General features: G+C 40.7%; 1 protein-coding gene across 1 annotated transcript in view; it reads right to left on the bottom strand.

Moving 5' to 3' along the window:
• Positions 1–20764: 20764 nt before the first annotated feature.
• Positions 20765–25352, bottom strand: part of GTF2E1 (general transcription factor IIE subunit 1) — a 46050-nt gene continuing 41462 nt past the window's right edge. Inside the window, exon 5 of the mRNA XM_024578076.3 lies at positions 20765–22573. Within this exon, the coding sequence (XP_024433844.1) occupies positions 22149–22573 (425 nt within the window). The 3' untranslated portion in view covers positions 20765–22148. The remainder of the gene's footprint in view (positions 22574–25352) is intronic.

Here is a 25352-nt window from a genome sequence, read left to right as displayed (position 1 = left end):
ATAAGGCATACAAAGAAGAAAAAGAGGACTTTTGATGCGGGTAGTGAGTATGGAAAAAAAGAAAGGAGTGGTAACCCTACCTGCACCTTCCTCCCTATTCTCCTATCCCTGGTCCCAGGATTGGACCCTCTTGTGGTCTGATCCCTTGGGGCTAGATGAGGCTAATGATGTGTCTATAATTCCTCCTAGACCGTGACTCGGCCTAGCCACCCTGTCCAGGCAGATCCCAGGCAACAGATCACATCAAGGCATCATTGGAACAGGATGGATGTCAAATGTGGCAGCTGCAGTCTGTACAAGACTCGGCCCTTTGATAGCCCTCTGTCTTCCTCTTCCTCCCTTTCCCCTTCACCTTTGTGGGATCAGTACCGAACAGAAAAAGGAGTTTTTCCTCATGGATTTATTTCCTCCTATTTAGATCTAGTCAGGGGAATCGAGGCCTTTTAGAAGCTTAATGTTGGGAAAACAAATCAAACTAATAAAACTAAGGAAAAGAAACAATTTTTGGCCAGGGTCTGCTGACCCGTGTAATGTTTCCTCTGATACAGTTGAAATAAAAAAATACTCTCTGAACTTGAACGTACTCGGTCTGACTTTTACAGCTGCCCTCCCAAAGGGAGATAATACAATCATAGTCTCTGAAAATTCTCTTACATGGGCTCACATGGGCTCCTTTTTCCTCATATTCCAAGGTCAGGTAATCTCAAATGGAACTTTAAGAAATGTCCTACACAGTCATCTTAGTGGGAGGCTATAGGGAAATGTTCCAACCGTGGGAAATGTAGCCCAGCTCCCACTCGGAAAAGCCAGTGGGTGGGAGGTTCAGCAGGCAGGACCCAAGCCCACCAACAGGTTCTCCCGTGGGGAATTAGGCCTGCATTTTACCTAGGCTGCTATGAGACTTGCTTTTGCTAAAACTCCCTCACCCTGAGTTGAGGCAGCAAATGTTTACTGAGTATCTTTAATTTCCTAAAATCTGAGCTAAACCTCCCAAGTATGGAGTGTAACCAGTTCGACCACTTTTCCCTTTACATTTGCAAATATCCTTCTTCTTTGATGTAATTAGCAACATCCTCTCCTTTGTTTTTTGTAAAAGGTAACCACCCAAAACAAACCTGTGTGTAGTAAATGAGGACCTCCAGGAGGGAGTCTGGGGGTGGGGGGCTCTCTCTCAGAGAGAGGCCCGTGCAATTCCTTTTTCTCCACAGGATTTCTGTAGTCCGTGTGTATTTGTCTTTTGCTGCTTCAAAACACGGATCTCACTGGCCAGAATCTACATCAGGAGGCATAAAGCAGATAGTAGAAGATAGGACCATATTTAGCCGATGGCCCTAGAATCAGGCCTGGATTTCAGCTGAGGCTTCTCTACCTAACAGCCATGGGATTGTGACCGGATTACTTATTTCTTTGTTCCTTAGAGATGATTAAGTAAAAATTGGTTTGATGTCATAAAAATGAATCAAAAGTTTGTAAACTAATTAGCACAGTCCCTGGCATCTATAAAGTGCTCAATAAATATCAGTAAGTATTCGTTATTTTAAAATAATCTAATGTATCTTGTATTTATATTCAGCTTTCTTTTTTTCTAGTGTTCATTTGCTATGCTTTGATCTAAAACAATGAAGAAACATGGTAACAGTTGTTACCAGGATTTCAGAATCTTACTGTGTTAGAGATCTAGTCTAATCTAGAAATCTAAATTAGATTCTTTTTGTAGATGAAGAAATTGAGGCCCAGGGAGGAAAAGCAAGCTTTCCAAGACACACAGCGAGTGAATGACAGAGCCAGGACTATAAACCAGGTGTCCTGGCTCCCAGTTCTGTCCATAATTATAGCCTTTATTTTTCCCAGAAAGGAACCAGAATTAGCTGTATAACCAAATGCACGTTGAAATGCCAGTATATTTTATATGTAGGAATGTAATAGTTCTCATTGTAGCATATTTGAAAAAGGTGTGCATGTGTGTGTATATATATGTGTGTGTGTATATATATATACACACATACATATATATAGTATAATTCTGTATAGAAAAACTTAAATATCATCTGTAAATACATATGCATATCACAATCTTATGCTCAAAACACCCACTTTCAGACACTGTTTACTAAGCAGCAAGGGATCATGGAAAGAATATAGAACTTGGAACCCAGCGGGCTTAGATTCAAATTCCAATTCTACCACTTAGGCTTGCAAGTGACTTTAGCAAGGTAACCACTTCTTTATCTGGAAAATGGGGCCATTAACCCCTATCAGTAGTTTTTGTGATGCATAAGGCATATCAACTATGAAAGCACAATGCGTAGTATATTGAGATGCCCATCACTCGTTAGCCTACCTCCTTAGAAGATTCTCACTTGATTCCCCAGACTTTGGTGCTCTGCTGGAAGTAGGCCACTGCCAGATGCTAGTGAGATGGGAACCATGTTTGAGAGGAAAAACATCTCTTTTCTTTGCCATGAGTGAAATGGGGACATGTAGTTTCTGTCAAAGTCAGTGGTGAGTTAAGAGTTTTGTTTCCTAGAGGACATCGGCTCAGGAACTGTGCCAAGACCCAGGGTTACTTACCACAGGGAAATCAGCTCTAGACCGTTCAATGTCAGGCCTTGGTTTTATTGGCTGGCCTTAAAGCACCAGGATTATGTGTCTTAATACTCAAAGTCTATTAGCACCTAAAAGCAGCTTTTGCTTTTGGCAGTTGGAGTGTTGATTGCCACAATCTTCTCTAGTTAAACTTCCTTATGAATTAGGTATTTATAAATATTTATGGAAAGAAAGTGGGAAGGAAGGAAGAAAAAGAGGGATGAAGAGAGGGAGGGAGGGAGGAAAGAAAGGAGGAAGGAAGGGAGGGAAGTTGGTTTAATGATGCAAGAGTGAATGGCCCTTAAGAACTAGGAAATAACGTTTTGTTCTGAGAGTTAATGTATACAATCAATCCATAATGGATAAGATCAGAATATGCAAAGTCATCTTAAAGCAACAGTATAATTCTTAGCCAAATAAAACTTTTATATCAGTGGTTCCCTAATCTGGCTAATGATCAGGAGTCATTTGTGCTCCCTGTAAACATGCACATTCCTAAACCCTTTCACAAACCCAGTATTTTAGTTTCTAGTAGAGCTAAAAAGAATGTCTGTATTTTTAAATAAATCCCCCAGGTGCTTTTGTGGCAGCAGACTGGCTTTGGGAACCAGTCACACTGCAAGAAATCTGAAAAGAATTAACACATATAAAGAGCAATGTGTAGGTCAGCGGAAGGTTGGTCAGCCAAGGGAATTTGGGCAAACGGGTACATTTGGCACATTCTGGCTCATGCAAACAGACTTCTGGAATTGGGTTCCCTGCCAGGGTGCCAGAAACATCTAGACCATCTGGAGAATGGATTCCTGTTGGGAAGATAGCAGAGCCGGTGAGCAGAGCCCGATGTTATTAAACATTTGGATTGTCTAACCCTTCTTGTAAAAGTCCCTTGCTCACTGAGTGACCTTCTGATAATCTCTCTTCCCTCACAACTGGCCTATATAGAGAAAAGGGGCAAATCAGGTCAAATGTTTCCCACTGTAAATTAATCAGCTGGCATTCTGGTTATATATCAGTCTCTTGTGAGTTAGTATGAGTCAGCATCCCTGAGTCTGATCAACTCAGAGGCTCTGCCAAGATCAGGTTTCTGAGGCTGCAAAGCTGAGGGCCTGACCCTGGACCCCAGTGAATTCATCAAAGTAAGTGTCCCATTCAGGCCCAGGATGCCAGCCAATTAGCCTCTCCTGGGGGAGGGAGGTGAGACGGAGCCCCCTTCCCAGGGAAACTCACTGTGGAGGACTTTCCTGATAATACTACATGAGCTCTCCTGGGTATGTGAACTTGAAAGAAGGGGTTAGGAACTTACAAGAACAGTCACTTACAATGCTTTTTCTGTTCTCAAAGGGCTTTCATATATATTAGCTCCTCTGACCATTGCACCAACCTGAGAAGTAAATCAGACATATATTATTACTATTATTCTTATTTCAGAGATAAGGAATCTGAGCTTCCCTCATATTCAAAATGGCACAGCTAGAATGGCACAGCATCCAGGTCTTCTGACTTTTATACTCTTCCCAGTTACCTCTCATTTAATAAAGAAAAAACCCGAAATAAAACCATAAAGGAGCAATAGCAGCACCTGGGTGGGGTGGAGTGGGACTGTGTTTGCACGTGTGTGGGGAGCTGGGTTAAGGTTGCATATGGAGAGGCAAGTTGACAGCACAGTAGAAGAGAAATCATACCAGTGCGATAATGAGAAAGCACATCAAACTTCTTGCTTTACCAGGGGAACTGAGACATGAATCGTTTCACAGATTCAAGGCCTTGTGTGCTAACTGCTACCAGGAGGAGTAGAGCACAGGAAAGAACATTTTTCAACATGTGTTTTGGTGTAGTGAAGAGTAAATCCTCAAGAACATTTTTCCTTCTTTAATGGCAGCATCAGAGAGTACAGTCCACACCCGGGGTATTTCCAGAGGTGGGGAGAGGGAGGTGTGGTAGTTGAGAAGGTAGTTGACTGTGACTAGGACTCTGGCAGCCAAGACAATCTGGAAGTGAGGGCTTGGTGACATCTCATCAGGGATGGCTGTTTGTGCAAAATCCTTGGGGGGAAATGGATGCAGCTTCCTCAACACTTTCCATCATTGTATTTCATCTTAGGTCTTTAAGTCCTTGGCGACTTCACCAATGACAGTTCCCAAAATAAATCCTGTTCTTTTTAAGTGCTTTTAACAATTGCATGAAAACAAAATCTAGATTCCAGAGGTAGAGTAATTATGAAAGGAGTAATCCCCGGGCTCTTCTTTCTCCTGCTCCCACAAACACTTCAGCAGGATCCACAGCAGGGACAAGGAGCCCCAGCCAGACCTCTGATAATTAGCCCGCAGACACTGCCCTGCGGATTGCTTCAGCGCTCCTGTTTTCCTAACGGCTTGATGCTGTTTTCTCTTATAAATCTGTACGTTGCGTTGTGAGCACTCTGGAGTGGCAAAGGGAGAGTGCTGCCTGTTCCCCACTGGATCAGTTCATGTCTGGCTGGATCAGCCTCCCACCTTTCTCGCTGACTCATCAGGCTCAGTCTATTCAAACAGATGGGGCTTCTATTTAGGTATTTTAATAGCATGTAGTTAAGATACCCTATTGAGAATCTGATCTGACAGAGGTATGATGAAGTGTTGATGTGCTGAGAAACCAGGCTCAGTAGGCAAATAACATCTTCCCAAACCAGATAATTTGAGTCAATTCAAACAAGTATTAACTAAGGGCCTACTATGTGCCAAGAATTGAGTTGAGAGACAAAAAAGTACAATGCTTGGCAGAAAAGCCCTTAGAAGCATCTTTCTCTGGGGAGAAAACGTGCATGGAAGGATGTCTTTGTAATTTTATAAACATCTTTGATGGCCTACTATGTGCAAGGGATTTGAGCAAGTAAACAGCTAAATAAGGTAGTGGCCACTTCTTTTATAGCAAGACTACATCAAAAAATTCTAGGGAAAATGGCCATTTTCTCATAAGAAAAATCAAAGGTCTGACATTTATTGAGCACCTTTATTGGATGGTCTTCAGTGCATCACGTTCCTTGCTGTTCGTTACCATCCAAACGCTGTGTGACGTCCACTCTCTCACCCTTCAATACTGACTTCATTTTTTTTTAAATCAAATCTGACCTCCAAAAACTTTTCGCTCCCAAGCTTCAGGCAACAACATCCTTTCCTCATAGCCTTTACTGTTTGTTAACAGCATGCCTTTTGGGACTTCAATTTAGTACCTAACGGCTTATTCTCTCTTGTATTGATCTCTAATTTTTCAGGTTTGTGAAACTTATAAGCTCTTTAAGGCAAAAACTCAATTTATATTTGTTCATTTGTTGAGCACCTACTTTGCACCAAATCACCATTGTGGGGGAAACAAATATAAATTTTAAAAGATTTCTGCTCTCAAGGAGCTCACACGTGTATTTACTACACTGAAATAGAATCAGAATCTCTTTCTGGAAAGCACTTAACATAGTACCAGACACACAGTGAACCTTCTACAAGTGGACGCTATTATTAGTTATTATTTCTCTGAGGCTAGACTGATGAGCGGGAAGTAAAGATAAGAACTTAGAAAGGAAGTTACAAACTGTTAGGTTGCATTTGGAGGTGTGTAATGGAAAACCCCACTCAAATGGCTTCAACAGTAAAGGAGACCTAGTAGCTTCTCCAACTGAAAAAGTCCAAAGGTTGGGTAATAATTGAATATGATTAATCAGAGATTTGGCATCATTTCTTTGTCATTCTTTTGGCATTACTCTCCCTGTGTGTTGGCTTTATACTCAGGCCGGTAGCAAGATGACTTAGTAATTCCAGGCTTCACATTTACAAGTAAAGCCCAGAGGAAGAAAATCCATCTCTTCTGGTGGCTCTCTTAAAAGTGAAGAAAATTCTTTCCTCAAAGCCCCGGCAAACCTCTCTCCTCTTTTCAGTGTACCAACACCCACAAGCCCTTTTCTCAACCAATTCCTTGACCAAGGAATGCCATGGATTCCTTGGCTTAGGCTAGGTTCCCGACCCAGGCACAGGTAAGAGGATAAGATTACTGTATCAGTTAGGATGGCCTGCTTATACTGCAGTAACAGCCAACTCCCCTATCTCAGCAGCTTGTAATGCAGCAAAAATTTATTTCTTGCTCACTACATACCAGTGGAGATCGGCAGGGGGAGCTCTATCATTATAGTCACTCTGGGACCCAGGCTGATGGAGGCTTCACCTTGACACCGACTTCAGCAATCAGTGCAGCAGGGGGAAGGGGACCTGGTGAATCACACACTGTCTCTAAAGGCTTCTGCCTGGAAATGACATGTGTCACCTCTATTCACATTTTATTGGCCAAAGCAAGTCACATGGCCATACCCAACATGAACAAGCTAGGAAGTGCACTCCTACCATGTCTCTAGGAGAAATGGAGTATTTATAAATAGTCTCAATTACTACTACAATACAATTATCCTTGACTCAATGAGAAACAACTGTAAAGATGACTATATAGAGTTAGCTTCTCCAGAAGCACATATATGTCCTTGAGAAGATCAGTTGGCAAAAATCAGGTGGTAACAGAAAGGAGCAATGGATTCTGACTAGGCAACCAATAGTGTTTATTATGGAAGTTGTGTAAAGGCAAACTGACCCCAGGCATGAAAGCTCATGAACGGATTGGTAAAGATCAAGGAGAGAAGCACCCACTGCAGCCAACTAGAGGAAGGGCCCAGCTGAAAACATGCAGCAGGGCCACTACTAGAGCATGAGCTAGTCTCTTTGCTGCAACACGCCCAAGCCCAGGCATGGGAGCTTAAAAAGTGGGTCAGGAAGATATGTAGGGATGATAGATGGTTTCAGAGGCCTTCGGGGAGGTCTTGGGATGTTAAAGAAGTTGAAGAGTTAAAAGAGTCAATGGGAAGCCAAGTCATATGATCCAGAACCAGTCATATTCTTAAACTAGGTTAAATACTTGAGAAATAACCTATTACAGTAACAAAGAATTGTGGCGTGCGGTACGGACAGATGAAATGGAATCCAATTGATGGAAAATGGAGGACAGCCAATCCGAGACACAGAAACAAACACGAGGCCTTCTGTCCCCTTGGGCCTACAGGTGCTAGAAAAAGGAGGTTTCCACGAGAGAGGACAGTCTGAGCTTACAGTAGACCCATGTTTGTACCCGGGGAGGCAGCACAATATGAAAGAAAGAATTCTTCTAGGTCATCAGTCAGGAAACTTGGACTTGAGTCCCAGCAGTTACTATGAATATGATACTGGAAAATCACCATAAACTTCTTTCAACTTGTTTTCCCAGCTGAGGAAAGAGGATTATAATGCCTCCTCTACCTTCCTCAGAGAGTTATGTGAAAATCAAATGAAATAGGAAAGCCCTGGATAAACTACAAAGCCCTAGATGCATGTATGTATGGGATTATAACACTGATGAGGGTCGTGGGAAGAGTTGAGGGGTTTACGGTACAGGTGAGATACTATCGCCGACTAAATAGGGCCCAGAGGGAGAGACAGAGTAAATGTGAGTGGACGTATCAGTGGGCTGATAGGCATTGTCTAAGACTTTTAATTGCAAGGGATGGAAACCCAAGTCAAATCAGCCTAAGAATAAAATGTATTAACTCATATAATAGAAATAATTGCAAGGGAAAAATGACTTCAAATGTGGCAAGATTCAGGTGCTCAGGTGTTATGGTTGGAAATCTGTCTCTCCCCATCTCTAGTGTCTGCTTTCCGTGTTAGATTCATTTTCAGGCAGCTTGTCCTCAAATGATGACAAAGAATGTCCCCAGCAGCTACCAGTTATACTGGTTAGTTACCTAGTAGTCAGGGTTAGTTTAGTAACCCTAGTAGGAAGAGAGAGTAGTTTTTTCTTATTTCAAGAAAAATCCTGAAGAAACTCTTACTGTCTGGCCTGGATTATCTGAATCAATCACCATGACTGGCATCATCCCAGCTGAATCACACGGAGGGAGGGTGGGGTGAAATACAAACTGCTGGGGAGCAAATGAAAACCACCCACATCCTCCACCCTAGACGTCGGCTGGAGGGGCTTGTTTCCGAAGTGATGACTGTAGGAGGGAGGACACAGGACAGAGGAGGGAAGAGAACCCAAGGCAGAGGGTAAGTAGCACTTACAGCAGAACGGCAAGTTTAAAAAGGGATTACCAAGTAAACTCTGGGGAATAGGGAGGTGGCATAATGACACGGGAGGTCTGTCAGTCAAAACACAGTAGGACATATCGAAGAATTTCCAAAGTGGCCCAATGCACTCCTGGGAAACAGTGGTTTAGGAGGCAAAAGAGCCACTGTCACAAGCTTTCAGTTAGTTCTTCCCTTGGTAGGTGTCTTTGTCCCTAACTGCTGGGGGTGAGGGAGGGATGGATGGAAAAGACTGTATCCATTCGAAGGAGCTAGACTAATGCAGGAGACATGGACATAGATGCCCACATCACTACCATATTTTTATAGCTTAATGAGTCTCAGTGGGAAAAGCAGCAAAGAAATTATCACGAAGTTTACTGGAAGTTACAGCCTGTCAGAGCAGTGAAATGTGACTGACACGCACAGCACAGCAGGCCCTCTCCACCCGCCCACTGAACATAAAGGCCCACCCTGTCTTGCCTTTTCCACCCTCCTACAAGCGCATTGTACCTGCACACAGGCACAGAACAGCAGGGAGAGATTCTCTTGGAACACTGTCGGAATCATTCTTTAGGCCTCCCAGGTAGGTTACTACCCTGAAATGAAAAGCTGCCAGCCTCCCATTTTTGAAGCTGGTGGAACAGAGCTGATTAAAACCGACTTCATACTGAGCAAATTCTTGTGATAGGCAATTCCGTTCTGGATCTATCCCCTGGATCTTAACAACTGCCATCACCAGAGGGCTGGATATTGGTCCACTTCCAAGCATGTCCACACCGAAGGGCCTCACCTCATGTTCAAGCCAATGAAAACATTAGCCCGCTCTGACCCTGGACTTCAAGGCCTGGCTGTGTGCCAGAGTTGGAGCGCAGAGGCCACAGTTCCAGGTTAGCACTCTAGGAGTCCATGGCCAGAAGGCCCGAAGGAGTCCGTGGTGTGACTTAGAGTCTGAATCCCGGAAATGAATGTAAAGGGCAGTTCTGAAAAGCTAATTCCTTCAGGAAAGGAGATCCAGGACTCTTGAATTTTTACCCCCTATGCACGCCTTCTAGTACTCTGTCCACTGTGGTGGTTGCCCGGAAAGGCTCTCTGATCACAAACCCTAGCATTCTGGTATTCTCTGTTGACTCTCACATCCAAAAGAGAAAACTCGGTTGTAAGGCCCTGTCTACTCCCCAGAGAATGACAGTAATTATTGCACACAAAGCTGGGAGAGGTATTGCTTTAAAAAGAAAGAGCGCATAAATGTAGTGTTATCATATAACCCAACAATTTAACTCCTAGGTATATACCACCCACAATTGAGAACAGGTACTTAAATACTTTTACATGAATGCTCGTAGTAGCATTATTCACCATAGCCAAAATGTGGAAACAATCTAAATGTCCGTTGAAAGCTGAGTGAATAAATAAATTGTGGTATGGGCACACAACAGAATACTCTTCAGCCATAAAACGTAACGGAGCACTGATACCTGCCACAGGATGGATCGGCCTTGAAAACATGCTAAGTGAGAGAAGCTAGACACAAAAGGTTTCATAAAGTATGATTCCACTTACACTAAATATCTAGGGGAGGTAAATCCAAAGACAGACAGAACTGTCAGTTGCCAAGGTCTGGGGGAAGGGGAGACTGGGGAGCAACTGCTTAACGAATACTGGGTTTTCTTTTGGGGTGATGAAAATATTTTGAAAATAGAGACGGTAGCTGCTCAAGATTATAAATGCACTAAATGTCAACGAATTGTTCACTTTAAAATTTTCATTTTATGTCACATGAATTTCACCAAATAAAAAATCCAGAAGGGGGGGGCACTGACTCAGCTGGTATATACCTTTATCCCCTTACACCTGCCCTTCTTTCTACCTGAGGGTGTAGGCAGATCAGCCATTACACGACCAAAAGGCAACAAACATTTGCCCAGACTGGCTGAGCATAAAGGTAAAAGGAATCTGGGTCTTAGATGTCACGAAGGAAACCATGGTATCATCAATTTTACTGAGACAAAACTCCTAGTCAAAGAAATAGCAAAATCTTTGTTCTTTACAAATTTTCTCTTTAAAAAATGACCTTAACATAGACTACATGAGCAAGTTCACACGTAAGTCTGGGTTAGATATATTCGTTAGATGTGCTTGTGGGTAGATGGTTTCGCCAGTTGCTGGGAAGCGCCCTTTGCCACACAGATCAGCACTCGCCGTCTGTAAGCATTCCATTAATTTTTTTTAATTTTTATTGTTATTCAATTACAGTTGTATGCCTTTTCTCCCCATCCCTCCACCCCACCCCAGCTGAACCCACCTCCCTCCCCCACCTCCACCCTCCCCCTTGGTTTTGTCCATTCCAAACAGGAACATAATACGAAACAGCATCACAAACATTAGGTATACGAGTAATGACAGAAACTGAAAGCAACAGTCTTTTATACAAGGTCCATAGTTTACTCCTGGACTAAATAAACATAATTGCTTATTCAATGTGTGTTGATGACTACTCACTAAGTGCCAGGCACTGAGCCCGGGGCAGGAGCCTGAATAGTACAAGAAAGCAAGAAAGATCCAGTCTCTGCCCTCGCGGAGCTTACATTCCAGTGAAGGGGAAATACAGACAATAAACACATAAGCAATTTTCATATATATCATATATTAATATAATGCATATAGAGGGACATGTTGAGCTTCCAACTCTCCTCTAATTTAGGACTGGCTCCTAGTTCCCCCAACTCCGACAGGACGCCGCAGGGTGCTCAGTTACCGGGAGTCAGCCGCACTCTCCACGTCACAACGTCAGTTCCTTCTCAGCATTGTCGACATCCTTACGTTTCACCAAACAAAGACACCTCATCCCAACCACTGCCACCCCTCAAAGGGGAAGAATTAAAACAGCAAAACCATTATTGTCTCAACAACAAAGAGCCTACAAACAAAACAAAGAAAGCCTGGTTGAGAGGGTTGGGGAGAAGAGGAAAGTGGGCCCAGCATTCAGGTCAAAAACTTGTATGTGAAGAAAAATGCAAATAATCACTAAATACAAAGCATGTAACTCTAGCACCTGAAGAAAATGCCCTAGACCAGTGCTGCCCAATAGAAAATATAATGCAAACTACAAATGGGAAGCATATATGCAATTTAAATTTTTCTGATAGCCACATAAAAAGAAAGAAAAAGGAACAGGGGAGATTTTTTAATAGTATATTTCCTCTAACCCAACATATCAACAGAATTATCTTTTCAACATATAATCAATATAAAAATTATTAATAACAAGATATTTAACATTCTTTATTCCTGTACTGAGTTTTTAAAATTTGTTGCATATTTTACACTTATAGCCCATCTTAGTTTGGACTAGATACACTTCAAGTACTCATCTATGTGTGCCTAGTGGCTACCAACCTGGACAGTGCCGTCCTAGACAAAGATTCACTAAACTCCCTTGTCCATGCACATTAAAGCTAATGGCTCCCCAGAACTGAAGCTCCTAGCCATCTCATTGGCTGTGCCCAAGAAGCTATATTCTGGCACCCTCTACTGTTAGTCCTGGAGAAACAGCCCTGGGTGCCATGAACCACAAATGAACATACTTAACTGATTAAGAAAATATACATATATCTGCAATTCAGTCAGCAACAAAATGATCAGCCTTGGTGGAGAAAGGGTTATGTTCGCATAGTGCTGATTCATCATCAGTCCATCCACCCAACAGAGCCTACTACGTACCCCAATTAATTCTATATGCTAGAATCCTGCCCTCAAAGAATTTAGTATTTTGGAAAGGTTGATAGACATAATAATTAAATAAGAAATAAATTCATTTCAAATAGCAATTTTGCTATGAAGAAAATTAAACAGGAAAACACGATCACAAATGGCACAGGCAGAGAAGGTGGCATTTAAGCTGAGAAGGAAATAACAGGGACGAGAGTGGAGGAGAATGTTTTATGCCAAGAACGTAGTCAGGGCAAAGACCTAAGTAAGGTAGGAAAAGCTTGGCGTATTTTTGCAAAACAGAGAAAATGTCAAAGTGGTTAGAGAGTAGTTAACAAGGAGAAGAATACAGAGAAGGAGACCTGGTCAAAAAGGTAGCAAGGGGCCAGACCACTGGGGGCCCACAGAAAAGGGTAAGGAATTTAGATGTTATTCTGAGGGGGAAAAAATCAATGACGCTTCCAAGGGGCTAGGGAGTTTGGGAGATGATCATCTAATTTACATTTTTTAAAAATCATGTGTGTGAGGAATGGTCAATGTTCCTGGGGAGGTGTTAAAAATAAGAGTGGGGAGGCCAGGTGAAAGGCTGCCATAGCCAAGGTGAGAGCTGATGTGGCTTGGAGGAGGCTGCTAGTGGTAAAAGTAACAAGAAATCAAATTTAAAATGTACTTTATTTTGAGGGGTGGGAGTAGAATCAAATAAAGCGTTCAGCACAACTAACACCCCTTTTTATTACAAAATCTTTTATTAAACCATAAGCGTATACTTCTGTAACGTAACATCACACTCAAGCATACCATGACTTTTTAGGTGAAATGTTCAAATTAAAACTATAAATTATTACCCTTCCAAACACACTCAAGCAGGCATTACTTCTGCTGGACTCTATACTTTAATACGAACTCCAAAAAACATGGGAGCAAAGGAGAGCAGGGGAGGGGAGAAGGGCTCCAAGAAAATAGTCCATTCTCTGAAGTTTCTTTCAGGTCGGGGCTGAGGGGTGGACCCACAGTGACGGCAGCCTCTCTTCCTGACCCCTAGGGGGCTCTAGGCCATGCTCCAAGCTCAGCAGATATTTTGGATAAGGTGCTTCTGAAGGCCACGGAGATGCTAGACAACCTTCTGATGTGAGTCCCAGGCAAGAAATGCTGCAGTAGTTTGCACACTTCGTCTCACTTGCACACACAGTGTGTGTTCCAGGAAACGCTCTCACCTGCAGTTGTTTGCGTCCAGCTCCTGGCTCATCTTCTGAGCCACGTGGCTGGCCTCCATGGAGCTCAGCACTTCAGGTTTAGCACTTAAAAGTTGGACGCTTTTTCTCCCCAGCGTCTTTGACTGTGGCTCTGCCTTCGCCATCCAAAAATTTTAAAATCTACATTGGCTTAACAAGTATAACATAAACAATAAAATATTTTAAAAATAGAATATGGAATAAAAGAAATGATATTGGCTTGACTCTTGTCCTTTTGAGATGCTGTTTGTTAGTACATACATATTTTAAGAAAAACCTGAAGACCCTCCTAGCCACCCCCTGCCAGCCCTCGCTGGGTCCAGAGGAAGAAGCTGAGGTCCCACCATCAGGCTGACCAGCTTGGAGGCAGTTTTCATTAATGGTTCCCTCTGGAGCTCTACCACTGCTGCTGGGGGCTGAGCTGCTGTGGGTGGTGGAGGAGCCCCCAGGGCCATGCTGGACTTCAGACCCGGTAGGGGAGTGGTGGTCTTTGATTTCAGGCAGGGTGGGGGAACGGTCATCCTCGTTTCCATCCTGGCTGGGGAAATGGTCATCCTTGCTTCCAGGCTGGCAGAGGGAATGATCCTCCTTGCTTCCATGCCGGGTCCGGGACTGGGCATCCTTGACTTCAGGTTGGGGACTGGCAGACTTACTGGTTTTCTGCCCCAGTGCCTGAACCTCTTGGGTTGTGAAAAGACTGCTTGCTGGTGGAGTCAGGGGAGGGCTGTCATAGAGCTGCAAGATCTCTGGGGCCGTTTAGGAGGCGGTGCCACAGAAGGTGTACAGTTCATGGTCTGAAAATTCTATACTGAAGCCAAAGTCTGTTAGTTTGATATTGAGCTCACTGTCTAGATGTAGTTCCCTGGCTTCAGTTCCTGGTGCAGGATTCTCCTCTGGTGGCAGTACTGTACCACTGGCATCAGTTGCTGGAACGTGGCTCGAGCTTCCTCCTAGGTCCTGCGGCCGTAGTTCTTGAGCAAGTCAAGTAAGTGACCTCCGCTCATATGTTCCATGAAGAGAAATTATTGGTCCCAGGTGGCAATCGCCTCAAATAACTTGGTGCTGTTGGGGTGATTTGGGCTCTTAAGACAATGAACTTCTTGAAAAACTTCAGAGAAGCCCCACCAACTCGTAAGTTTCACAGCCACATCTGTGCTGGTCAAAATGTGCTGGGCCAACCTTATTTCGGCAAAGGATGTTTAAACACCTTGCCAACGCTGTTTAGTAGTATGTAACTGCCAACATGGCAACCCTTGGCAAAGATGTCTGCAAAGTCATTAGACATGGTGACTTCAAAATAAAAAAAATTGAGGAAAAATAAAAAAATTTTAAAAACCACCAAATAACAAAAAAGAAAAAGAAAAATGAGAACTGTTTGGCCTCATCACAGTTTTACTTTGGAAAAAAGAAAAAGGATCCCCCAAAAGCTTTTTTTATATAGGATATTAAAGATTGATATTTACTAGAAATGAAAATCTGTAAGGTGCAAAAAGGAAGGAAAAGAAAAATTAAAAACCTGACTTATTCTCCCGTTCCAGGTCTCCATTCAAATAGAACTTGCTTGGAGAGGGCTTCCCTGATCCACCCAGTCCTGCCTGCTGCTGCCAGCCCATCAAGTTTGTCATTGTCACAGCACTGGCCACAGTGTAGCGGATGCCTTTTTGCTGTCTGCCCTTCCTGCAAAGGGAGAAGCACGACTGCAGTGGTCGCCGTGTCCAGAACAATGAGTGGTAACAAAATAAGTGTTTAATAAAGGTTTGTTTACTGGATTATTAGAAGAGTTTGGGGGGACAAAATAAAATATGACCAACTATTTGTTTAATCAAAGTGATTCGTGACTTATCTTTAAAAACTTCATGTCTGTCCCCATTCAGCTTTTAAAGCCCATAAGATAGGAAAGAGGAAGGCTGAAGTCTAGTTTCCAGGTATCCAGGCACTTGGTGAGCCTGAGGAAGAGCCAACCGGAAGGAGCCTTGCAGTCTTGATGTGGTGAAGTGGTTTCTCCCGTAAGTCCTTGGTTATAAGGCTTCTCTCCAGCGAGAGTTCTGTTGGTTATTCAGGATGACTTTTCTATAATTTAGTTATAATTCCAGTTTGGTCCTGGGAGGCGGTTAGCGTACCTTCCACCTACTCCACCGCCATCTTGGATCCTTAAAATATACTTTATCAGCAAATCCTGTTAGCTCTACCTTCAAAATTAGATGACATATATTAGATTTTGAGTATGACAGGACTTGCTAATGAATTGCATGTGGGAAACAACTCTGACCAACTATTAGACGATTGGCTTGAGCATGTAAAGGCAACAGCGGTGACATTTACGGAGATGGTGAACTGAAACAGGAGCAAAACCCTGGCCCTCCTCCTATATTTCCATCCAGATAAATGGAACCACCATCCAGTCAGAAACCTGACCTTTATCCAAGACACTGGCCTATCCAAGGCATTTGTCCAGTCGACAAATCCGTTAATGCTACCTTCCCAAAGTTTCCCAAATCCGTCTGCTCCTCTCCATCCCCCTTGACTTTGACAATTTTTTAGACCAAATTTCTCACCAAGACTATTGAAATGGCCTCTGTTATCTCCAGGTTTAAACTCCAACCCAACCAACATCAATGCTACAAATTGTTCCCTGCTTAAAATTCTCTAACAGTGTTTTCGAAGAGCAATTTGGCAATAGCTATCAAAGTTTAAAATGGATGTGCCCTTTGGCTCTTTTATGATTTTATCCTATAGAAATACTCAGAAAATAAAAATATGAGGGTATTTCATTTAATGTTTTACAGTTGAAAAACTGGACACTTAACGCCAATGCCATTCAATGTGGAAATTGTTACACAAACCATGATACAACTACACTGTAAAATTCTGTCTAGTCATTATTTTAAAAATTGATGCAAATCTAAATGTACTGATGGGAAAGATTTTCATGTTTTTAATGATACTTTAAAGGCAAGTGTCAATGTGTATGTAATTGCATTCATTTAAAGATCTTTGCAGAATACCTGTGTGTATGTGTATATGTTGTTTCTTAAAGGCCCCGAAAAGGTCTGGGACAACACACATTCAACTTAATATTAACAAGTTACCTCGGGGTAGTGAGATAGGGATGGGCTGTGTAAAGAGTTTTCATTTTTTTACTCTCTATATTTTACTAGATGAATTTTTTAAAAAGTAATATGCATATAACCACCACCAGAAAACTGTATGACCATCTTGTATGGCTTAACACGATTAAAGGCACTTTAGGACCTGGCACCAGCCTTCTCTCCAGACTAATTTCTCAGACTTACTCACATTAGGTAGGCAATAATTCCTTTTTGTTGACAGGAAATGTGGCGTTGACTGTTGAAACTGGGTCATGTACTAGGCCTATGTGTTTTGCAACTGGATAGAAAATACAGCCTCTGGGACTCAGAGGGACATGAAGCTCTTCTGAAGAGCAGGTAAGGGTACTCACTCACTCCTCTGAGGGCACACTAGGACCGGCTCGCTCCTTCAGCTTTTCAAGAAAGGAGTAAAATTTCATGACCCTTTCTCCTTTTCAATCCATTTGGCTTTACATGTTTTGAAAGTAGCTTACTTTGTCTATTTTGCTCCCTTTATAATATAAAAAGCTAAAAGAATAGAGAGTAAATTTACCATAGTGCCAGTGTCTTTCTGAAAATCTTTTTCATTTTCCCAAGAGGTTTTTAGCTATTAAAAAAAAAGTTATAATAGCCCAGCTCGACGAAGACTGCACATGTGAAATAGGCTTTGGTGGAAACAAATTACTAAACAAAAAGAATACCAATTTCTAAATTCTAAAGACTTTCATGTTTGCTTTTTGATTGTCATTTCTTAGTTACTTTTTTGAAATTCAGAAATAAAGAAAAAGGAAGTATGTATGTTAAGTCTTTCTATTGTGGTCCTGGCTGGGAATTTAGCCACAGAGCCAAATGGTATAAAAGAAAATGAACTACTTTTCCCAATCCTATTCTCATTCAGTGTCCCATTCTCTCAAAACACTACCAAAAGTTATGAAGTATTCAATTACGTCTTCCTCAGTCAAGTATCTTGTCAAATAGGGAAAGAGAAACCTAATTAGCAATTGTTTATTCTGTGGTTTGCTACATTCTAAATCCTAAACCTGCAGCTACATTAGTCCCTCAACTAAAACATCCTTCATTTGTTTTGAATTGCTGTAACATATCAGAACACATATTTTTTTCTTTTTTGGTTATTATTTGGCCTCATTTTAATATGTATTCCCTCCACAAAATATCAGAGCAGAAGGACTCGTCAGTGATCCTAGCACAATCCTCTCATTATTGACGGCCCAGAAGCCAGCCCAGAAAGATCATATCGGGTAACAGTGTCACGGTGCGAGTATCTAGTTAACTGGACTAGGACTAGAATTTAGTCTCCTGACTTCCCGGCTACGCCAAATAGGGTATTTTCTTTTAATCATTTAAACTGAATACTCCTTAAGGTGTTTTAGGAAAAAAAGGACATCTTAATTTAAAAAAAAAAAAGGCTTCAACTTTAAGGGCAGATAGCATGAAAGTAGTTTTCTACCAGATACAAGGTTATAATTACCTGGAGCCAGGGCTATTTATATATCATCTTACTTATAATGGTATGATGACTAATACTTTTTAGTGCAGTGGGAAGAAAATAAAGTTCCTTTTAAAGCCACAGTTAACCTCCCTAGAGGTGAGAAGATGGCTCCTTGGTTAGGCAAACATCTCAGTAGGCACTTTGGATGTGATGGGAGCTTTCAAGGCACTATTTGGAATAGGAATAAAATGATGAACAAAGTTACTTCCTCTAATACATTTATAGCTTTCGAAGGCCTTAGGAAAGAAAGGGGTAATTGAAGAAAAGAAAAAAAAAAGGAGTTGAAATTTTAGCAAGATTTTACTTGAGATGAAACCTGTGAGAATGCTAAGAGACTCAAGAACAAGATTGTATATGATCCACTGTTAAATTCCTAGACTATGCAATACTGAGACAAAACCCCCTCTCATCGCCTGTCCCTGCCCATTACTATAAAACTTCCGTGAGGATCTCGCACTGATGACAGTCTGGGAGCCAGTATAGGTGGTGCAGAGGAGGTGGATAAGCCAAAAAAGCAGGAAGGCAGAGCAGGATGATATAAATCACAAACCTCTTACGCAAATCCCCCCCCCCAAATATCAATAATGAAGGAGTATTCATGATGTTAGGGTAAAACTGTTCTATTTGAATCTTAAAGGACAATGGGACACCTGGACAGTTGACACTGGGGGTATGCTAACATAGCCAATCTCACTCAGAGAGGAGTTACTGGCCATATATATATATATAGGCTGTGGGTGGTACAACTCCAGACATCCTGAGGTCAGCAAACACTGTGACCACACGCACTGACCAACCTGGGGTGTGAGTCTGCCCTTCTGAGAGCTCCAGAGGCTGCGAATTAGCAGGGCTCCCATTTTTGGCCATTCTGTCACTGACTGGCTTTTCTCATTAGATTATTGTGCATTCAACAGACATAAACCTGTTGGATGAAGTAATATCAAACTCTATTGAGTGACTAGATACGTTACTGAAATGTGGTATAGTGCACAAAGTTTTATATTGTTATATTTTCCTACTAATTTTGATAATAAATTCAGAGATGTTTATCTAAGGAAATGATAAATCCAGGATTAAAAAAAGGCATACCTTAAAATCCCAGCATTAACATTAATATAAAAGGCTTGCTTTTTGTCACTCTTTTTCTTTAATTCTGCCAGGTATCTTCTACATGAACTTCTTTAAATGTCCACTTGATTCTTTTTTCAAAATGGACATATCTTTTCCATTATAGCACATTAACACCACTGTAATCCTCAACTCTAATCATATATGTCTTTGTATACATGTATCTACTTCAGTTTATAAAGATTGAGTCAACAAATATAAAAAAGTCAACGCCTAAACACATGTATTAACTACTTTTGTTCCTTAACATACACAAACATATACACAGGTAGAAAAACAGAATCCTTCTTAATAAATTATGGATATCTTTTCCTATCAGTACATTCTTCTAAATGGCTTTATGGGAAAATAATTTAATTCCTGATTAAAGCCCATTTAGTATACCTATGTATCTATTCTATTTAAAACTCTGCTGCTATGAATATTTATTCTTCAATATTTTGTCTTCACTTCTGATTTTTTCCATTACATAAATGTCATACCCATACACACACATGGAAAGGAAAAAAGAACTAGCCCTGAGCTGTGCTGATACATACGGCTGAAGAAAAAATAAAGCCTAAAGACTGAGAAGGAATAGCCAGTGAGGTAAGGAGAACCAGGTCAGTGTAATGGCTAGGGTACCAAATGAAAGTGTTTCAAGGAGAAAGAATGAGTTGATAGCATCAAATAATGAAGAGCTGCCAAAGAAAACGAAGAATAAAGGGCTGTTAGTTTGGACAATTAGGACTGGAGAAAGCTGTTTCATCATAGGAATAGGGCAAAAACCTAGACTGCAAGATGGAGATGAAAGAAGTATGTAACTAGTCTATACGATTCTTTAACAAGTTGGTAGAATATGGGAAAGAAAAACAGAACAGTAACTTCATGAAATAGAACTCATGCAAGTCACATTCAAGAAGAAATAGTGAGAAATATTTACCGTATTTTTCGGATCATAAAACACACCTAGGTATTAGAGGAGGAAAATAGGGGAAACATTTTTGAAGCAAAAAATGTGGTAAAATATTTAATAATATAAATAACGTAATATTTCACCAATGTAAATGTAAACTACATTCGGACTATAAGATGCACCCTCATTTTCCTCCCAAATTGGGGGGGAGGGGCAAAAAAGTGAGTCTTATAGTCCGAAAAATACGGTATTCATTTAAAGAACTGACAGTTAACATGCAACTGTTTTAAAACTTAACATCTGGTTCCTATTTTATTTAAATGAACTTCATTCTAAAACTATAAAAGTTTAAAGAAACAGCATTTAAAAGTTGAATAGCCCATGTGTACAAGGTACATACATAAAAGTCATTCTTAAGTCAATTACTGCCAGAAAAAAGTTTAGACCACATACAACTGCGTCTATTATTTAAAATATGACCAATAAGAGAAAAAGTCTGAAACTCCTTTTTAATGGGACGAGTATTCATTTTAATTATGCTCCAAGATGTTACAGAGCTGGAAATTAACAAATTTCAATCAGTATAAAATAGTTTGTCAATACACAGTCATTAATACAACCCAGGTAAATGAAACATCACTTCATACAAGGCTCAGATAACTCTAAAATCTATCTTAATTCACACATTTACTATAAAATGATAAATACTTAAAAATTACAATGCAAAGGGAAATATTACAAAATATACAATTGCTATAGATCCTTGTATGAAAGTTCCTTATTTTTAAAGTTCTGCCTTAGGGAATAATACCATGTTACATATCAGAACTGAAAATAAACTGTTCCTTGAGGTTATAATGCTCAACAATATACTGGACGTCCTCTTACAACACCATGTCTGACAACAATCAAGAGAGAGGCAAAGATGGCATTCAACGGTGCTGAGAGAGAAAAAGAGGGGAGTAATCAATTGTTATATGCTGATTTCTGCTGAAATGCCCTCATGAAACAATTTATAGCACTATAGAAGGAAAAAAAGGAACCAGTCACAGCTTTCTATAAAGGATTTCCAAATCAGCACAAACTCAGCAATTCTAAAAGGTACTATTCCCAATGCTCTTCACTTTTCAACACTTTATATGGACTCCTTATCCTATATCCATGTTTGTTTCTAATTTCTTCATAAGTGTTTACCAAGCACACTTTTTGTTTTCTATCATCCAATATACAAACCAAGAGGCAATAAGCAAAACAATAGAATCTACCAGTCAGGTCAGTTCTAAACACACAAATTTTGGTTTAGATATTAAGCACGAGATTTAGGCATATCCATCCCTCTTTGGCACGCATTCGCGCTTCCCCTTACTTATTGACACCATCCTCAATTGTGAGGCAGTATGAAGTTTTCAGATTGGTTTTTTCCCTCATCAAATGATTTGCTGTTGGCAAGCTGCTTTTTATTAGGAATTGTTCAGAATGCTTGCTCAGGATAGATTTAAAAAATGTGGTCAGTGAATCACTGCAACCCATCACAGTGGGCTTCTGCAGGCAGCCAGGAATAATTTACCTTACAGACTTCTCTCACTTATTTCACAAGGAGGAAGATGTGTCTTAAAAAGAAAAGGAAAATGATTCGATTTAAAAAAAATACAGTAAAATATTAATACTGTAGTAATACCGGGGAAGGGAATGCTTGTAGCCAACCTACCTTTTGGGAAAGTTTCTGTCATAAAAATCAATCTTTATCTCCCATTGTCTTTTGAGCAAGATTAACAGTCACTTTACATCAAGAAGGGCAGAAAGCCACTTAAATACTTTTCTTCAAAGGTAAGAAATTTCTTTTTGAAATGAACATTACAGGAAGGAGGAAAGGGTAGGGAAAGCTCATTCAAAGAGGTCCTCAAACATGCGTTGTCCCATTGCTATGTACGCTTCCTTCTCTTCTGGTGTCATCTGTGCCACCAGCTCTGGCCGCTGGCTCACTTCACTGTAGGAGAATGGACGACCAGCCACCATAACAATGGGGTCATCTGCTACCTCCTCAAACTCCTCGTCCTCCTCGTCCTCTTCTCGATGATGCACAGCCACAGCTGCTGAACGAGGGGGAGAGTCATCATCTGACTCACTGGTCTCACTCTCTGAGTCACTGCCATTGGCAGTGGTCACAGGAGCAGCCGCCCCCACTGAGCCCGCAGTGGCAGAGGGGGTCTTCTTCTCGTGAATGAGCAGCGCCCGCATAACCTCCTCATTGTCATCCAGCCCTGCACGGCCTTCCTCGCGATCTTGAAACGCATCTATATCTATGCCACCTGGGAGGAAAAACCCAGAAAGTCAATATCCTTAAATATAAAAGATACTCCCTTACAATAAAAAAATATATTTTAATGTATTATATTTAAATATACCATAATACTATAAAATAACACTGATTAAGACTTCATTGATTCTCTTTTTGGAGCTGCTGTCCATAATATATTCGAAATGGTTCTCACAAACTGGAACTTAAATAGCATAATGGTTAAGTACGTGGGTTTTAAGAATAATATAGACTGGAATTACATACTGATTCTTTCATATATAAGCCATACCACCTTGGTCAAGATATTTAGTCTCGAAATTTCAACACCTGTTTCTATAAAATGTGGTGATTCAAGCATCGACCTTCTAGGGCTCTGGAGACGAGCATATAAAATAGTACCTATGAAAGACCACGTATAGTAGCTGCCATAACAGGAAATCAAAATATGGCTCCTCATTTTGCCCAGCGTAAAAGCCAAAGGTGTAGAAGGTCCTCCGCTATGTGGGACCCCTCTCGCCCACCAACATGTCTTTTCCTTCCTCTTGCTCATTCTGCTCTACCCACAGTGGCTGCCATGGCATTCCTGTACACACCACACACAGTCCTACCTCAGGGCCTTTGCACTGCCTGTTTTCTCTACCTGGGATACTTACATCTATCTCCTTCAGGTGTCACAAGTTTTTCGCCTTCTTTTAATTTACTTCTATATTCCTAATACTCTATTTTTTTCCCATAGCACTGATTTTTTAAAAACTTTTCTTTTATTGTTGTTCAAATAAAGTTGTCTCCATTTTCCCTCCACCACTCCCTCCAACCCCAGCCATCCCCACTTCCCACCCTTGATCCTACCCCCCTTTGGTTTTGTCCCTGTGTCCTTTATAGTTGTTCCTGAAAACCCTTCCCTCCTTTCTCCCCATTCTCCCCTCCCACCTCCTCTCCGGTAACTATCAGTTTGTTCTTTATTTCCATGCCTCTGGTTCTATTTTGCTTGCTTGTTTGTCTTGTTGATTAGGTTCCACTTATAGGTGAGATCATGATTTTCTAACACAATAAATAATTTATGTCTATTGTCTTTGGTACCCTTTCCCCGCATGTAGGTTCTCCACAACAGGTATTTATCTTTTTTATACAGTGATATATCCAAAGCACCTAAAATAGTGTCTATCACTTGTTAGGCACTAAATAAATATTTGATGAATGAGTGAGTATATGGCAGTTTTAGCCTCCTGAAGCAAACTGAGCACACTTTGAACTCTTTACAAAAATGAATCTGGTGTCACGAATCAAGCTGCTCTCACCACATACCTCCTATCTGTCACTCTGTGTACACATCTTGCCTGACATATTGAAGATGAAAAAATTAGACAAACATCTGTATTCTATATTCAGAAAATAATAGCAAACATACTGCCATTTAAAATATATAACAGGATTAAAAGTGTTACATGGAACTGACTCATTGATTCAAATCCTGACTCAACACTTTTTAGCTACGTAATTTTGGCCAAGTTACTTCATTTCTTTCTGCTTCAATTTTCTCAAGTACAAAAGGGAAAAAAAGTAGCTCTCTCACTGGACTGCTGTGAGAGTTAGTGAGTGTCTGTGAAGTGCTTAGACAGGCCTGGCCCTTAGAACGGCGTTTTCAGTCTGTCATCAGCACCATCACCACCATGAAGGGAAGGCTCAGGAATCATGGAGCCTGGCTACAGGTGCAATTAAAGCATCTTCTCATTAACATATCAGAATAGATTAGCTGCAACTCTGGACATTTACAAAAGTGTGTAATTCCTGAGATGAAATATTGGACAGACAAGAAAATAGGAAACAGGAACTGAGAAGTTAAAATTTCAGGTCAGACAAAACAGGCTTTTGACAATGTAGATGTAAAGCTGAGAACTGAAATCTAACCTGACGACTTTAAAACACTGCCAAAGACTGAAGCTCCTCCCAGAGCCCTTATTGCCAATGCAGGAATTTTAAAAAAGAAAAGACAAGAAATATACATATGAGTCTCTAAGGCAATCATTGCTTCTTTTAAAATTTTCTAAATACCTTAATATTACAAAAATAGTATTTTCATTAATGTTTAAAATAAATATAAAATGAGGGGGAGAGCAATTTATCTTTGTAAACTAAATGAAATTATTATCTAAAATACTTCTGACAAGGGTCATGAGAGGGATGGAAAGGGTCAGAAAAGACTTCTGACAAGGGTCATATATATATGGATGGGAAAGTGGTAGATCTAGTTCTACACTGGCAAGTATAAGAAAATCTGCCTCTAGTTAAAATAATCTCAAATATACTGAAAGATGTGGTCCAAGCCGTCAGATACAGGGCAGGACAAGCTTTTCAAAAAACCCTGCATATGTTTCTAAAGTTGTTATTCTTAATACGCTTCCAGAACCAAAGCAAAACAAATTTTTGGATAAAAACCAGAAGAATATTGGAAATAAAATTCAAATCACTGATATGAATCCATGTATGAACAACACGTATTCTTCTGATCAGTAGGTCTCAAGCAGGGTACATTATGATTGGAGATTGTCCAGAAAAAGGTGACTAAAATTAAACAAAACTGTAGGTGGAGGTGACTGAGGGAAGAGGACTTATCTGTAAGGAAAGTAGAATCAAAAGAAATTAGAACTTTCTGTATCCTAATGAGGACATGGTTGAAGTCTATAGAATTCTGAACAATATTAAAATGACTTGATGTCTGAGGAAAATTAAGGGTAGACGAATAAGACTAGTAAGACTCAATTCATACATTCACTGGATAGAGCCTATTA

This window comes from Desmodus rotundus, chromosome 2 (genome assembly GCF_022682495.2).
Source record: "Desmodus rotundus isolate HL8 chromosome 2, HLdesRot8A.1, whole genome shotgun sequence".
Classification (NCBI taxonomy): domain Eukaryota; kingdom Metazoa; phylum Chordata; class Mammalia; order Chiroptera; family Phyllostomidae; genus Desmodus; species Desmodus rotundus.
Note: the sequence above shows the minus strand (reverse complement) of the source record. Positions and strands in the feature narration are given on the sequence as shown.